A 17,486-nucleotide genomic window follows, 5' to 3' on the forward strand; every position below is an offset into this window, starting at 1 on the left:
AAAAACCAAGCCATGAGGTCGAAAGAATTGTCCGTAAAGCTCCGAAACAGATTTTTTTCGAGGCACAGATCTGGGGAAGGGTACCAAACAATTTCTGTAGCATTGAAGGTCCCCAAGAACACAGTGGCCTCCATCATTCTTAAATGGAATACGTTTGGAACCACCGAGACTCTTCCTAGAGCTGGCCGCCTGGCCAAACTGAGAAGGCGGGGGAGAAGAGCCTTGGTCAGGGAGATGACCAAGAACCCGATGGTCACTCTGACAGAGCTCCAGAGTTCCTCTGTGGAGATGGGAGAACCTTCCAGAAGGACAACTATTTCTGAAAATAGCTGTGCAGCGACGCAATCTATGTGTGATATTTCAAAAAAAAAGTATGAATGTATGTACTTGTAAGTCGCTCTGGATAAGAGCGTCTGCTAAATGACTTAAATGTAAATGTAAATTTCAGTTTATTTGTAATACAATTTGTAAAATGTCTAAAAAACTGTTTTTGCTTTGTCATTATGGGGTATAGATTGATGAGGGGAAAAATCTATTTAAACCATTTTAGAATAAGGCTGTAACGTAACAAAATGTAGAAAAGGTCAAGGGGTCTGAATACTTTCCGAATGCACTGTAGGTGGTATAACCAGCCATAAAGCAGTTATGAGCGTGGGTGTCAAGTAAAGTGTTACCGTACCTTCAATATCATGGATTGCTGCATGTTGCAAAAATGTATATTACTATTGTGACGCAATAATTGCCATGGTAATTTTGTAAAAATACAGTCAATGAGCATTATGGGTAATGGAGTCATTCTACAGATTCAAAATGGGCCTACAATTGCTTACATCAAATGCATTAAGACAGCACAATCTCCCCTGGCCACATTGCCATTCCAAACACATTTTTTATAAATAATAATATACAAAACACAGCGACATATGTCGTGGCAATTTCCTGTATTACCAAATGATGAGAGAGCAAACCACACACCAGTCAGAGTTATACTTAAACTTCACCTTTAATAATAATTAAGCTTTTGCAATAGCATTTGACTTTCAACATTTCAGTATCTCTAATGAAAAGTTGAGAGTGGCCAACATAATGGCAACTGAGATCTTTTATAGCAAAGATCCACCCCCTAGTCGACATGACAAACCACAGATAATAGGAATTTCTCACAAAGACTTTTACTTGAGAGAGGAGTATCCCTTAGCTAGACAGCATTCGCTATAAATTATCGTTCAGTTTGGTCTCCTAAACGAGGTTCTAATCTCATTCTTGGTACTTCACAGAGTACCAAAACATTACCTCATCCAATGGCATATATCACTTGTCAATTCTAGATACTCCCATCTCAAATACACCCCAACCTGGACAAACTCACTGAAGACAGTGAGCCTCTTAGGTCATATACTAGGTCAAGATAAGGGCAACCTCAGAGGGGACATACAATGGTTCCAGACACTGCCATACTCCTCCCCCCAATGAGAAAAGGAGGGAGTGACTGGCGTACAGACATTGTTTAACAGATACATTGACATATGAAGACAAGTCTGACCTCTCCCCTCTCTGGGCCCCAAGTGACTAAGCCCTAGCTGAGAAGTGATAACTGCAACTGCCAACCCTATAGTCCAAAGGGAAATATTTTAATGACAAGTATCTCACAAGCATATTATGAAAATAAAACATCTTATCTATGTTACCCAACTAATTCTGATTCATCCCCAACACATATCAAGTGTACAGCAAGATGTAAGAGGAGGACACTCTTCTTTTTAACCTAAAATGAAGAAAATCTGCCCAAAATTGTAGACTCTCCCGCAGCTTAGAAGGCTTATATTATAATATAGATAAGCAGCATTAGGTCAAAATGGATGAGAAACGGTCTTTAGCATTTTCTGGAAAGTACTTTTTTTTGTTGTACAAATAACATCAGTCAGACCATTTTCTCATCACCCTGAGAGAAATTCCAAAACAAACTAAGAGGAATTCCTGTTTCTAATGCCGTGAAAACATCAACAGACTTTGAACAGCAAATCTGTGTTTCCTAAAATACTCTGTTCTGTTTTATCATTACCTCATCATCCAAATAAAATCAAACTTTATTTACAAAAGTAAATTAATCACACATCTATATGAATATGAATTATCCAGAGTTGTTTTCTTCAGTTTTTTCCCCCCTAAGAGTGATGTCCACATCCTACCCTTTAATTTCCTTCTTCTTACATAATATCTATTTGTCATAATTTAATTGCTTCTATCAATTTTCATCCAGTTTTATTTCTTTGTGGATGGTTTTCACGTGTGTCAGCAGGCTAGACTTTTGAGTGAAGCTTTTCCCACAGTCACCACAGCTAAATGGTTTCTCTCCTGTGTGAGTCAATTTATGCATGTTTAGGTGTTGCTTGAGATTGAAGCTCTTCCCACAGTCACAACAGCTAAACGGTTTCTCTCCTGTGTGAGTGAGTTTATGCTTCCTTAGGTTCCCCTTCAAATTGAAACGTTTCCCACAGTCACCACAGCTGAATGGTTTATCTCCTGTGTGAGTCAGTTTATGCTTCCTTAGGTTCCCCTTCAAATTGAAGCTTTTCCCACAGTCACCACAGCTAAACGGTTTCTCTCCTGTGTGAGTACGTATATGTTCAGATAGGGTCCATTTCTGATGGAAGCCTTTCCCACAGTCACTACAGGTAAATCGTTTCTCTCCTGTGTGAGTAAATATATGCTTCTTAAGGGAACCCTTCTGACTAAAGCCTTTTCCACAGACACCACAGCTAAATGGTTTCCTTCCTGTGCCAGTCAGTATATCTATGGTTAAGTGTTCGTTGAGATTGAAGCTCTTCCCAGAGTCATCACAGCTACAGCTAAATGGTTTCTCTTCTGTGTGAATCATCATGTGCTTGGAAAGATCTCCTTTCACATTGAAGGTCTTGCCACAAACAGGACAGCTGCAGGGTTTCCCACCAGGACAGAGTTGGACATGTGCCTTCAGTTTACAGGTGGAGTTGTAGTTTGTTTTGCAGAAGCAGCATTCACTGGGTCTCTCCTTGGGGAGAGTAACATGCCTCTGTAGGTCAGCTTTCAGAGCAAACGTTTCACCACAGTCACAGCAGCGGTGAGTTTTTCTAGACATGGTGATGGGTTTGGAACAGTGTTCCCCCAATGGAGGGCTGCTGTCAAGTCCTACTGGGTTGCGGCTTACAACGGAGCAATGGCTGGAGTCATTGTTTTGATTATATGGAGGGTCACGGGGATTGTCGAGACCCTTTAGGTGGGTCACAGTGCCAAAAGGTTTAGAATCCACTGGTTTAGAGTCACTGTCTCTGTTCTCCACAGTCTGTGTTTGGGGAAGAGTCAAGGACCAAAGTGGGTCCTCCTGATCACATTCCCTTTTCACACAGAAAGGAGTGAATTTAAACTCTATGATATCAGCCTCCAGCCTTTGAAGCTGCTCTTCCTCCTGACTGGTGCCGAGTTCCTCCTGTTCCTCTTTAATCTGTGTGTGCTCTAGGTCCTCCTGCCCCAGACTGGGGCTCCACTCCTGCTCACAGTGCTGCTGCTCAGGGGGAACCTCCTCTTCAGAAACTATGGGAGAGAGCTGCAGGGAGTCTGGAGGGAAGAAGAGGAGCAGAGGTTTGCTATATACCACATAATTAAATAGAACACCTGAATCATACAGTCATCAGCCTTTAGACATGCCTGAGTACACGTAGCTACACTAAATATACAAAAGTAGTATGTTCTTATTTTATTTTACCATTATTTTATCAGGTAAGTTGACTGAGAACACATTCTCATTTACAGCAACGACCTGGGTAACAGTTACAGGGGAGAGGAGGAGGATGAATGAGCCAAATGTAAGCTGGGGATGATTAGGTGACCGTGACGGTATGAGGGACAGCTTGGGAATTTAGCCAGGACACCGGGGTTAACACCCCTACTCTTACGATAAGTGCCATGGGATCTTTAGTGATCACAGAGAGTCAGAACACCCGTTTAACGTCCCATCCGAAGGACAGCACTCTACACAGGGCAGTGGGGCAATGGGATATTTTTTTAGACCTGAGGAAAGAGTGCCTCTATGTGGTAGATTATAAGGTGCTAACTGAGCAAAATACAAGTTATCTGAACACAAGTGTGACGTGTAGAGTATTTTTTAAATGTTTTGGTCAAATATCACAACTAAGTTCAGCATATTGGTTATGAAATTGGACATTTGAAACCAGGGTTCTGATACTGGGCAATACATCGAAAATCCACGACAACAGGAAGCAGAAACAGTACTTTTAAGATAAATTTTCAACAGAGATCAACTTAAATCAGGTAAAAACTGTCAAACGAGCCCCAAAAAGTGCTGTGATTTATTGATTTTTATGAAATTACTTAATCATGAAAATGCGTTTGGCCTGCCTAGCTAATTGGACGTGTTGGGAATAGTGAACTACATGTAGTTTAAAGGACCAATGCAGCTGTTTTTAAATCAATATCAAATCATTTCTGGGTAACAATTAGGCACCTTACTGTAATAGCAAGAATTTGGCTAGGACTCTGGGAGTGGTCTAAATGGGGAGGGGGAATCTTAAAACTAGCTGTTATTGGCAGAGGGGTTTGGAACTGTCTTTATTATTGGTATATCAACCAATATACCGCTTGGTGATGTCACCAGGCAAGCCAAAACTCCCACCCATGCAAAACAGGCTGATTAGAAGGTCCTGTGTAGATTGCATTTTCAACCAGCAAGTATCAGGAATTCAGCTATTACAGTCACAACCTGTTACTGACAGGTGTATTACATTGAGCACAAACCCATGCAATCTCCATAGGAAAACATTGGCAGTAGAATGGGCTGACTGAAGAGTTCAGTGATAGGATGCCACCTTTCCAACAAGTCAGTATGTCAAATTTCTGCCCTGCTAGAGCTGCCCCGGTCAACTGTAAGTCCTGTTATTGTGAAATGGAAACGTCTAGGAGCAACAACGGCTCAGCAGCGAAGTGGTAGGCCACACAAGCTCACAGAATGGGAGCGTCAAGTGCTGAAGTGTGCAGCGCGTAAAAAATTGTCTGTCCTCGGTTTCAACACTCACTACTAAACTTCCAAACTGCCTGTGGAAGCAACGTCAGCACAATAACTGTTCTTTCGGGAGCTTGCCGCCATTGGACTCTGTAGCAGTGGAAACGCATTCTCTGGAGTGATGAATCACGCTTCACCATCTGGCAGTCTGAAGGGAAAATCAGTGTTTGGCAGATGCCACGAGAACACTACCTGCCCCAATGTATTGTGCCAACTGTAAAGTTTGGTGGAAGAGGAATAATGGTAATAATCTTAACGCTACAGCATACAATGACATTCTAGACGATTCTGTGCTTCCAACTTTGTGGCAACAGTTTGGGGAAGGCCCTTTCCTGTTTCAGCATGACAATGCCCCCGTGCACAAAGTGAGGTCCATACAAAAATGGTTTGTCGAGATCAGTGTGGAAGAACTTGACTGGCCTGCACAGAGCCCTGATCTCAACTCCATCGAACACCTTTGGGATGAATTGGAACACCAGCTGCGAGCCAGGCCTAATCGTCCAACATCAGTGCCCAACCTTACTAATGCTCTTGGGGCTGCATGGAGGTCCCCGCAGCAATGTTCAAACATCTAGTGGAAAGCCTTCCCGAAAGAGTGAATGCTGTTATAGCAGCAAAGGGGGAACCAACTCCATATTAATGCCCATGATTTTGGAATGAGATTTTCAATGAGCAGGTGTCCACATACCTTTGGTCATGTAGTGTAGTTTCTTAGCAAAGAGCAATTCCTCAATTTCTGCAGGACTGTCTGGGAATGGGGATGGGAAATCTGAATACCAGCTTTTATAGTTGCGAAGAGACAGAATCACTAGATCACTTATTCCGGTATTGCACCTATGTAGCTTGTTTCTGGTCACAGGTTCAGGAATGACAGAAAAATCACACCATTCACCTAAAACTAACCCTACAAATAGCACAGTTGGGAAATTTGGAAAACCATAGTCAATAAACAAAAAATAACGCTTAGTAAAAATATATAACTTTGACTTACAATCTGTAGATACTATACATTTTAAACCTTTCTAATTGCATGTGCAACAACATAGCACAGTTGAAAAATATATGGCACATGGAAATCGTAAACGGGTGGTCTACAGAAATAGGTGGGGTTGGCTGAGGGTAGCTAAGGGGTAGGATTAAAAGCTCATGATTTATAATAGTTATGACTGAAAACACTATTTCACATTTACCTGATATGTTTAAGTACAATCTATCCAGATGTCAGTGCTGGGCTCAATTCAAATTAAAGGCAATCAATTCAGGTCATTTTTATTTAAAATGTTGAAATGTAAATAGTTTGGTAATAAATAGCTTCTACTTGTCAGTTTATTGAGAAGTCATTGAAAATAAATGAACATTTTACAATTACTGAATTGGAATTTTAGTTTACTTTCTGAATTGACTGCCTTCAATTTGAATTCAGCCCTACCCTGATGTATATCAAATAACTATATTTTTGCTATGTAACTAATGTGTAAAAAAAAATGGCATGTATGTAAAATGTGTGTAGAGTTTCGTCTTCCGATGACAAAAATGGGCAGCAAAAAAAAAGCTGTTATTGGCAGAGAAGTTTGGAACTCTTTCTTATTGGTCTATTAACTCATTTACCCCCAGGTGCTGTCACCAGGTAGGCCAAAACTCCATCCCACCAAAACGGGATGAAATGGCTCTTTTCAAACAGCTCTTACACTGAAAGGGCATTATCATAATTTTATCATAAAAAATATAAAACACAGGAAATCACGTTTTTGACTGCACTAGGCCTTTAAGTGAACTATATTTTGTTAAGGGTGGCTTTCATGTCACTTAACTTCCTTCAGTGTGAAGTACCTTCACAGTATACCTATTAAGTGTACCTACTAAGCCCACCAAAATCGAAGTTTAGACATTTCTAACATATACTGCCCTAATTTTTGTAGAAGTAGATATAAAACAGATTCATCTCGTGAAGTTTTATGACTTTACTTTAAAAAAAAAAAATCTTAGAAAAWTTTTTTTTGATCAAATATGTGAAAAGTCTGGACTGTGCTTAATGGGTACCGAGTGTACCCTTTAAGCTCATGCATAGGTGTTCCAAATAAGCCAACCTCTTAAAAAATATATTTTAATTCATTTCCAAATGTTCAAAACTTAAACTGACATTTCTTATGCAAAATTATTTACTTGTCAAAAATACAGTATAAACACAACATGTAAAGTGATGGTCCCATGTTTCATGAGCTGAAATATAAACAACCCCAGAAATGTTCCCATATGCACAAAAAGCTTATTTCGAGAAAAGAAAATGCACAAATGTCTACATCCCTGTTAGTGAGCCTTTCTCGTTTGCCAAAATAACCCATCCACCTGACAGGTGTGGCATATCAAGAAGCTGAATAAAAAGCATGATTATTACACAGGTGCACCTTGTGCTGGGGCCAATAAAAGGACACTCTAAAATGTGCAGTTTTGTCACAAAACACAATGCCACAGATGTCTCAAGATTTGAGGGAGTGTGCAATTGGCATGCTGACTGCAGGAATGTCCACCAGAGCTGTTACCAGAGAATTGTATGTTCATTTCTCTACCATAAGATGACTCCAACGTCATTTTAGAGAATTTGGCAATAAGTCCAACCAGCCTCACAACCGCAGACCATGTGTAACCACGCCAGCCCAGGACCTCCACATCCAGCTTCTTCACCTGAGGGATCATCTGAGCGGTGTGCTGATGTAAACGTTGTGAATAGAGTGCCCCATGGTGGCGGTGGGGTTATGGTCTGGGCAGGCATAACCTGCTGACAATGAACACAAGTCCATTGTATCAATGGCAATTTGAATGCAGAGATACCATGATGAGATCCCGAGGCCCATGGCTGTGCCATTCATCCGCTGCCATCACCTCATGTTTCAGCATGATAATGCACGGTGCATGGTGCAAGGATCCTAACATTAATTCCTGGAAGCTGAAAATGTCCCAGTTCTGCCATGGCCTGCATACTCACCAGACTTGCTACCCCATTGAGCACGTTTGTAATGCCCTGTATAGACCTGTACGACAGCGTGTTCCAGTTCTCGCCAATATCCAGCAACTTCGCACAGCCATTGTAGTGGAGTGGGACAACATTCCACGGGTCACAATCAACAGCCTGATCAACTCTATGCGAAGGAGATATGTCGCGCTGCATGAGGCAAATGGTGGTCACACCAGATACTGACTGGTTTTCTGATCTTGACAAACAGGTATCTGTGACAAACAGATGCATATCTGTATACCCAGTAATGTGAAATCCATAGATTTCGGCCAAATGAATGTATTTCAATTGACTGATTTCCTTATATAAACTGTAACATGTTGCGTTTATATTTGTGTTCAGTATAGATACGAACCTATACATGTTATCTTCGGTGTGATACACAGCATTCTCCGTAGCCGATCATTCTCCTCCTGGTACCCCACTACCGTTTTCTCAACTGCCCCGAAAATCTCCACAGCAGCAGCCGTTAAACGCTCGTTCAAAAACACACGCAAGAACTCTAGTTTAGACATGTTCTGTCAAATTAGTTTTGCGTTGCAAATTCAACTTAGTCAGGTGGTATTTCTTTAGTCAACACGGTGATTGTTGAAAATCAAAACAAATTCGTCTCCAATCCTACTTCCGTGTTCTACTCAAGGAATTTTAGACGATTCCTTGGTTCTAGCTAGCGTGTGGCAAGCCCAGAAACACAACAGCGCCGCCAGCTGGTTGGGGGTTTACTACCGTGCAAGGCAGCCAGTCTAGAGACTAGTAAAGTGAAACGATTACTACATTATTATTTTTTTAACATTAGAAAAACAGTGGTTATCATAAGTATAGGATGATCTGGGAGAATCAATTATTTCTCAGGAGTCGATTGTATATCAATGAATGAAAATAGTCTTCAAGAAATGGACGGAGATCGTTTCTGGAAAGTATATATTTAATGTATCAACAATAACATCAGTCTGACCATTCATTCTCCAGAGATAAATGGTTTCTCTCCTGTGTGAGTTGCTTTGTGCTTCCTTAGGTAACCTTTGAGACTGAAGATTTTCCCACAGTCGCCACAGCTGAATAATTTATCTCCTGTGTGAGTCAGTTTGTGCACCGTTTGGGTCTATAGGGTCTGCCTTAGCCCAAGAATGTACTCTTAAGGAGTGTAGATGAGCCTACCGTTACTCCCTAAGGTCCAAGAACTTTATATGTTATTTTTCAAAAGTAGACGGTCTCTAGCAGCCAAAACAGCCAAATACTCCATCTAAATGTGAATCGATTCTCAATTGCAATATTGTTCTAGAAACTCTCATATCACATAAAAAGAATTTCACAACTGCAAAATATGCACTTAAAAAATGTGTTTCATTGCCACATACACCGGATATGTGCAGTAAATTGAATTGTTTTACATGGTCACCCATAGTAGTAAGGCGCCCCTGGAGCAAATTAGGGTTAAGTGCCTTGCTCAAGGGCACAGACAGATTTTTCACCATGTCGACTTGGGTATTCAAACCAGCAACTTTTAGGTTACTGGCCCAACGCACTAACCGCTAGGCTACCTGCCGCCCTGTAAAATGTTTTATCCGGCTTTTTCACAGTTGCAGCTGACAGTATTTTTCAGTTACAACATGTTTCTGGTGTCTTTCTTCCGTTACAGAGCATGCTAGATAGAGGCGACCACCTGTGGTAATTAGCTGTCTTCCTTAAACACACACTATAACATGGAGATATGGCAGTGTGGAAAGACTTTATTTTTGTATTTAACTAGGCAAGGCAGTTTAGAACAAATTCTTATTTACAATGACAGCGTAGTGGGTTAACTGCCTTGTTCAGGGGCAGAACGACAGATTTTTACCTTGTCAGCTCAGGGATTCGATCTAGCAACCTTTCGGTTACTGCCCCAATGCTCTAACCACTAGGCTACCTGCCGCCCCAATGCTCTAACCACTAGGCTACCTGCCGCCCCTACGCTAACCCTAACCCTATAAAGATGTGTATTAATTTAAGGGTCTGCCTGTGCTTGAAGCTTTTCCCACAGTCACCACAGTTAAATGATTTCTCTCCTCTGTGAATCAGTTTATGCCTGGTTAGGGTCCCCTTGAGACTGAAGCTTATCCCACAACCACAGCTAAATTATTAATCTCCTGTGTGAGTCAGTATATTCGTCCCTAGGTCTCCCTTCTGACTGAAGCTTTTCCCACAGTCCTCACAGCTAAATGGTTTCTCTTCTGTGAGAGTCAGTTTGTCCTTCCTTAGGTAACCTTTGAGACTGAAGCTTTTCCCACGGTCACCACCGCTAAATGATCTCTCTCCTGTGTGAATCTACATGTGTCTCGACAGATCTCCTTTGAGTTTGAAGGTCTTGACAAAAACAGGACAGGTGCAGTGTGTCCCACCGTGACAGAGTCGGACATCAGCCTTCAGTTTACAGTTGTATCATTTTTTGCAGAAAGGGCATTCATTGGGTCTCTTCTTGACAAGAGTCACATGCCTCTGCAGGTCAACTGTCAGAGCAAACGTTTCACCACAGTCACGGTAATGGGAAGTTTTTCTAGACGTGGTGCTGGGTTTGGAACATTGTTCCCCCGTTGATGGGTTTGGATCCAATGGAGGGTTAGGATCCAATGATGGGCTGGGATGGGCTGCGATCCAATGGTGGGTTTGGAACCAGTGGTGGGTTGGGATCCAATGATGGGCTGGGATGGGCTGGGATCCAATGATGGGTTTGGATCCAATGGTGGGTCGGGATCCAATTGTGGGCTGCTGTCAAGTACTACTGGGTCGCTGCTTACGGCTGAGCTGTGGCTGGAGGTATTGTTTCAAGTTTTAATGCCACATGCACAATGAAGTACAGTGAAATTCCTTTCTTGCAAACTCTAACCCCAAGGCAGTAATCAATAACAATTCATACTAAAAATAACAAGGTAGAACAAAACAAGAAGAACACGATAAAGTAAGTAAGCCTAACATATACGTCAGCTCCAGCACCGTATTTACAACGTGCAGAGATACTGGATCGATAGAGGTTATTTCTCCTAACGTGCGGCGTAAATTCTCCTTGCCTGCTACGAAAATGTAACTTCCGTACCTAGTCAAAAAAAACCTGGCGGAACAACATGGTTGTGGACGGACTTGCAGAATTGCATCTCTGCATTAGAACTGGACGGAGTCTGAGGACAACGTAAGAGGAAAGATCTTGGAGAAACTGAAGATGGATCACAGGAAGATTGAGGTGAAGCTCACCCACAGGACTGGAAACCCACCACCGGCCCAGGTGACAGGCCCAGGCCGATAGTGGTCAAGTTCCTGAGTTTCAAGGACAAGGTAGCTGTTCTGGAAAGAGCGAAGAACTTGAGAGGAACGTGTATCTTCCTTAACGAGGACTATCCTGAAGCTGTGTGCCAGTAAAGGAAGTAACTTATCCCAGCCATGGAAGCTGTCAGAGCGCGTTGGGACATTGCTTACACCCGCTATGACAGGCTGGCTTATTGTCCACCCTCTCTCCGAAAAGCCTGGAATGGATGAGACAGCCAAGCCTGTGGGTTCGTAGCTTCAATCCCACAACCCACACACACACTTACACACACCAACTGACTAACTGATTGCTGAGCGCATGCATTTTTTCTCTTGCTTTATTTGTTCTTTTCCATATGATGTATCTCTGATAAGCTACCCAGGAAAGGGCTGAGAAGGGCCCATATTAATATATGAAGCCTTAGAAATAAAGTTAATGAAATGAATAACTTGCTAACATCAGATAACATTCATATATTAGCCTTTTCTGAGACTCACTTAGATAATTAATTTGATGATAGAGCATTAGCAAACAAGGATATAACATCTATAGAAGAGACAGGAATGCTTATGTGGGAGGTCTTGCTGTATACAGTGGATTCAGAAAGTATTCAGACCTCTTGACTTTTTCCACATTTTGTTACGGTACAGCTAGGGAGGAACAATATATCAGTATCGGCCGAAATTAGCTAAAAATGCCAACATCAACATTGGCTCGATATCTTTTTTAAAGCCGATGTGCAAAACCGATGTCAAAGCTGATGTGCATACCTATATAACGTAGGTAGATGATGTAATGACGCCACAGAAAATATAGCGCTACAAGTGCAACACAGCATTCCTAACCGAGCCCACAATGTTTGCTGTGTGGATTGAGCAGTCAACAAGTCGAGCAGTTATTTGAAAGAGTAAGAACATTTCAGCGACACAACTCAAAGTCGAAATCCATTAACGCCAAGATAATGGAATTCTTTGCCCTTGACAATCAATAATTCTCCTGTTGTGGATGATGTTGGCTTTCGCCGACTGGTCGAGCACCGGTACACACTACCAAGTAAGCGCTATTTTTAATATGTTGCCTTACCGGAGTTACACAGTATTGTTGAAACTCACATCCATGAGCTACTTGCTATGGGTGTGACTGCTATTAGCTTCACAACTAACATTTGGACCACCAATGTCAGCCCCATGAGCTTTATGAGTCTGACAGCAGAGTGGGTCGACGAGGATTTCGTACTGAGGAAAGCCGTATTGCATGCTCAAGAATGTGCTGGTTCTCAAACCGCTGCTGCCATTTCAATGGCATTTGAGAACATGTTTGAAACTTGGAAACATGAACACTCCTAGCTCCATTTCGAACAACTGACTCGAGAAATAAGCTCAACTGAGTCTGCAGCAGACGTGATGTCATGGCATTGAAATGCCTGCTCAACAAAACTGCCAACACAGATCGTCGGGTTAACTTGGGAAAAGTACTCTACTAGAGGCTGTGAACAAGCGATTCGATGGCATTCTCTCTGAGCTTCTACTGTGTCGCCACCATGCTAAATGCTAGGTATAAGGACCGCTACTTCGTTGCAGACAAGAAACACGGTTTACGTGAAAAGTTAGACACAGCTGGACAAGATGGAAACGGACACAGTGACCATGCGCACCGAGGAAGAGAAGCCACGGACAGACAGAGCTGAAACTTCACTGCTTGACATGTATGATGCAATCCTGGTTGAGACTGAACAAATGAACAACGAAACAGCACAGCAAGTAAGTGAAAGAAATATGTTTTGATTATGTTTTACTGGTAATGGGGACATACGTAAATGCCAACAAAATAACTTTGGTCGGTGTGTGTGTGTGTGTAAACCAATTTAACTGTACTAGAATGCTTAAACGGCCGCAAACATTTTTTATATCGATAATCGGTATCCTTTTTTTTTGCCGATCAGATATCGGTGTCGGCCAAAATGTGTATATCGGTGCATCTGTAGTTACAGCCTAAAATAGTTTTTTCCCCCTCATCAATCTACATACATTACCCCATAATGACAAAGCAAAAACAGGTTTTCAGAAAAGTTTGCTAATTTATAAAAAATTTGAAACTGAAATATGACATTTACATAAGTGTTCAGACAGCTTTACTCAGTACTATGTTTAAGCACATTTGGCAGCGATTAGAGCATCATGTCTCCTTGGGTAAGATGCTACAAGCTTGGCACACCTGTATCTGGGGAGTTTCTTCCATTCTTCTCTGCAGATCCTCTCAAGCTCTGTCAGGTTGGATGGGGATAGTTGCTGCACAGGTATTTTCAGGTCTCTCCAGAGATGTTTGATTGGATTCAACTCCGGGCTCTGGCTAGGCCACTCAAGGACATTCAGAGACTTGTCCCAAGGCACTCTTGCGCTGTCTTGGCTGTGTGCTTAGGGTCGTTGTCCTGTTGGAAGGTGAACCTTCGCTCCCCAGCCTGAGGTTCTGAGCGCTTTGGGGCAGGTTTTCTTCAAGGACATCTGTACTTTGCTCCGTTCAACTTTCCCTCAATCCTGACTAGTCTCACAGTCTCTGTCGCTGAAAAACATCCCCACAGTATGATGCTGCCACCACCATGCTTCACCGTAGGGATGGTGCCAGGTTTCCTCCAGACGTGACGCTTGGCATTCAGGCCGAAGAGTTGAATCTTGGTTTCATCAAACCAGAGAATCTTGTCTCTCATGGTCTGAGAGTCTTTAGGTGGCTTTTGGCAAACTCCAAGCTGGCTGTCATGTGCCTGTTACTGAGAAGTTTCTTCGGTCTGGCCATTCTACCAAAAAGGCCTGATTTGTTGGAGTGATGCAGAGATATTTGTCCTTCTGGAAGGTTCTCCCATTTCCACAGAGGAACTCTAGAGGTCTGTCAGTGTGACTATCGGGTTCTTGGTCACCTCCCTGACCAAGGCCCTTCTCCCCCGATGGCTCAGCTTTGCCAGGCAGCCAGCTCTAGGAAGAGTCTTGGTGCTTCCAAACTTCTTCCATTTTAAGAATGATAGAGGCCACTGTGTTCTTGGGGACCTTCAATGCTGCAGAGATTTTCCCCAGATCTGTTCCTCAACACAATCCTGTCTCGGAGCTCTATGGAACAATTTCTTCGACCTCATGGCTTGTTTTTTGCTCTGAAATGCACTGTCAACTGTGGGACCTTTTATAGACAGGTGTGTGCCTTTCCAAATCATGTCCAATCAATTGAATTTACCACAGGTGGACTCCAATCTAGTTGTATAAACATCTCAAGGATGATCAATGGAAACAGGATGCACCTGAGCTAAATTTCAAGTCTCATAGAAAAGGGTCTGAATACTTATGTAAATAAGGTATTTCTGTTTTTTATTTTTAATACATTTGCACACACAAAAAATTACCTGTTTTCGCTTTGTCATTATGGGGTATTGTGTGTAGATTAATGAGAAATGTTGTATTTAATACATTTTTGAATAAGGCTGTAACATAACAAAATGTGGAAAAAGTCAAGGTGTTTGAATACTTTTTTAATCGACTGTACGTGTATATACTGTATATGACCACTAAAACAATCAGAATTATTTGTTTCAAAATCCTCTGACATCATTAGCATAGTTGGTAGCCTCTAAGGGTTTATTCAACATTACAGGCGCTCTCTCAATGTTTATTTTTTGGTTCCCATTTTTTAGTTTGAGCGGCAACAAATCTTAAAAGTTTTGTCTGTTACCAGGTGACCAATTTCATCCATTTTTTTTTTTTATCATAAAAAACAACTGGAAAAGTAGGGTTAAATGTGAAATGCAAGCTACTAGGCTAATCAGACCTATAACAATGGAGAGTAGTGATTGGCTATCGATTTTGAATCCAGTTTAGTTTATTCTCTGCCTTTTTGAAGTAGCCTTTTTCCCCTTTTCGAAGTCCCAAAGCAAGGAGTTTTCTGCTGCTGTTGTGATAGCCAATCACTACTCTCCATTGTTGTAGTTTTGAGTAGCCTATTAGTTTGCATTTCACATTGAACCCCTACTTTACCAGTTGTTTTTCATGATACATTTTTTTTGATGAAATTGTTCACCTGGGAACTGAATAAATTGGAGGCAGGCAATCATCAAAGGTGCTGGTTAGAAACGGCGACCCACAATATAAACCTGAAGCGCTCTACGCTATGAAACAACTCCACATGCTGTGTGTTTCTTTTCACTCCTTGTACAATAATATCTCTAATGGGGAGTTGTGTCATCCACTAAGGGAATTATGTAGCACGATTGATTTGTACCCCTCCGCTGAGTTTGACATCTGCCAGACTAGGGCCCAATGACAAATCGACCCCTACGCCAGCCACACTCAACTGGCAGACCACGGTTCATATCTGGACCTAGAAAGGGGTGAATATGGACTGCGGTCCTGACGTACATTTTTGTCAAATAAAAAATGTAGGAACTGTCGGGCTTTCAACTTACTGCTGTTGAGAGTTATAATAGTAGAATGTCTGCACGAGGTGCAATTTAATTATGAAATTTGTTAGTTCATGGACATTTTTCCTCTTATGCATTTTTCCTCTTGACATCCAAGGTGGGCCCCATTGATTTTGCTGAGTCACTCAGGTATGAAAACACATAAGACATGGCAAAATGTGTAGAATTGCAGGAATTGAGCTTTAAAACAGTTTGGGTTCGCATGGGTATCGAGGTGGGGGTTTGTTACTACGCCGATAAATGACAAAATCCATCCGGCCCTTTGCCACCTAGGACATTTGTGTAACCGGACCTTCTGAAATAGTACCCAGCTGTGTGTATTGCATCACCTTTGATCCGGGTCACATGCACTGCCTGTATTCTAGTCTCATATTGATGCTGGTGGATAGCAACCCCGTCAACTAGCCAGCAAAGAGAAAATCATCACGTGATGTGTGCTTTTGGCTAGACACCCAGACCTAACACAAGACGCAACAGTCTCATCCAAAATGATTGTGTGTGTGTGTACACCGTGCAGAGACGGACGTGGAACTTCCCTTGGCTGCTTCGTGGTCTGTTGTAACATCTGTTTTTATCATTAGGAAAGTGGATGTGGGCGAAGAGGTACTCTACTTTGGGATTTACATTGACATTTAGGAATGTCCTCTTTCTGACACCACGCCAACTAATTACATGTCCCTTGATTTGATTTACAGACGTGTAATGAAAGACGGTATGCCAAAATCACTTCATATTATTAATAATACATGAGATTTATGTAGCACTTTTCAACGACCCGAAGACATTTTATATTATTGCTGTTCAGATATTTGTGCTATTATACTATTATATTATCAAGTGTCTCCTACAGTATGTTGGGCCTCACATGCCAGTTGTAATTCATACTGTTTGTCTATCTACGTACAGTAATATTGCTAAGCACTTTGGGGTTTTCTGAATTGGCTAATTGACCTGCCCAATGAATCGGTTTCTAACTTATTTGTCTTGTTTGATATGATAATACTATTCATCCAACAGGTTGTTTTTTTGGCCATCCTCTCCTTTTTTCTTTTACCTCCACATGACTCCACGTTTTTTTTTTTTTTTTTGTGAGGCGTATATACTGTATATATTTAATACTTTTGAAGTACCTCATGGGAGCAGCACTGATCCAAAAAATATGAAGCGCTTCACTTCTGAAGACTTTTGTAGTTCTAGAGACACCACTCCATAGATGCACTACGTCTCCCACGATGCATAGCCGAGCTCAGGCTCAGTTGACAAATAACGACACTCTTCTCTCCAACTGAAACAGGCAGACCACGCCCGTCCAGGGCACAGGCGACATGGAGTGAGTTCTGGTCACTTCAACCTTCCAAATATGTTCTCTAGATGTAGAAGCAGAGGCCTTCCGGTATAAACCCTGAAATATAACACAAAGCACTGCTGACACACAAATAGTGTGTGTAAAAAAGGAGAACCCCCACCCATCTTCCTATGTACAAAACCATTATATGTAGATTATAGGCACAGAAAAGTGGAAAGGGCCTAAAGTCCTCCTATGCACATTCATTGCTGTAAGCCATCATCTAAAGTAGCCCTACAAACATAATGAATGGGATGCTTGTTTTAAACAACCAATCGTGTGTGTGTGTGTGTGTGTGTGTATGGACGCAGACTCTCAAATCAGGTCCAGTTTATTTTG

At 41.8% G+C, this 17,486-nt stretch overlaps 1 protein-coding gene across 1 annotated transcript; it reads right to left on the bottom strand.

Annotated features, from left to right (window-relative positions):
* Window positions 1-978: 978 nt before the first annotated feature.
* LOC112070007 (gastrula zinc finger protein XlCGF57.1-like) lies at window positions 979-8,709 on the bottom strand. Its single transcript, XM_024137403.2, has 2 exons — window positions 8,425-8,709; window positions 979-3,594 (listed from the first exon to the last, which is right to left on the bottom strand). The coding sequence occupies exons 1-2, from the start codon at window positions 8,582-8,584 to the stop codon at window positions 2,246-2,248; spliced, it is 1,509 nt and encodes a 502-aa protein (XP_023993171.1). The 5' UTR covers window positions 8,585-8,709; the 3' UTR covers window positions 979-2,245.
* Window positions 8,710-17,486: the final 8,777 nt, after the last annotated feature.

The sequence above is a fragment of the Salvelinus sp. IW2-2015 genome, unplaced genomic scaffold (genome assembly GCF_002910315.2).
Source record: "Salvelinus sp. IW2-2015 unplaced genomic scaffold, ASM291031v2 Un_scaffold1199, whole genome shotgun sequence".
NCBI classification, from domain to species: domain Eukaryota; kingdom Metazoa; phylum Chordata; class Actinopteri; order Salmoniformes; family Salmonidae; genus Salvelinus; species Salvelinus sp. IW2-2015.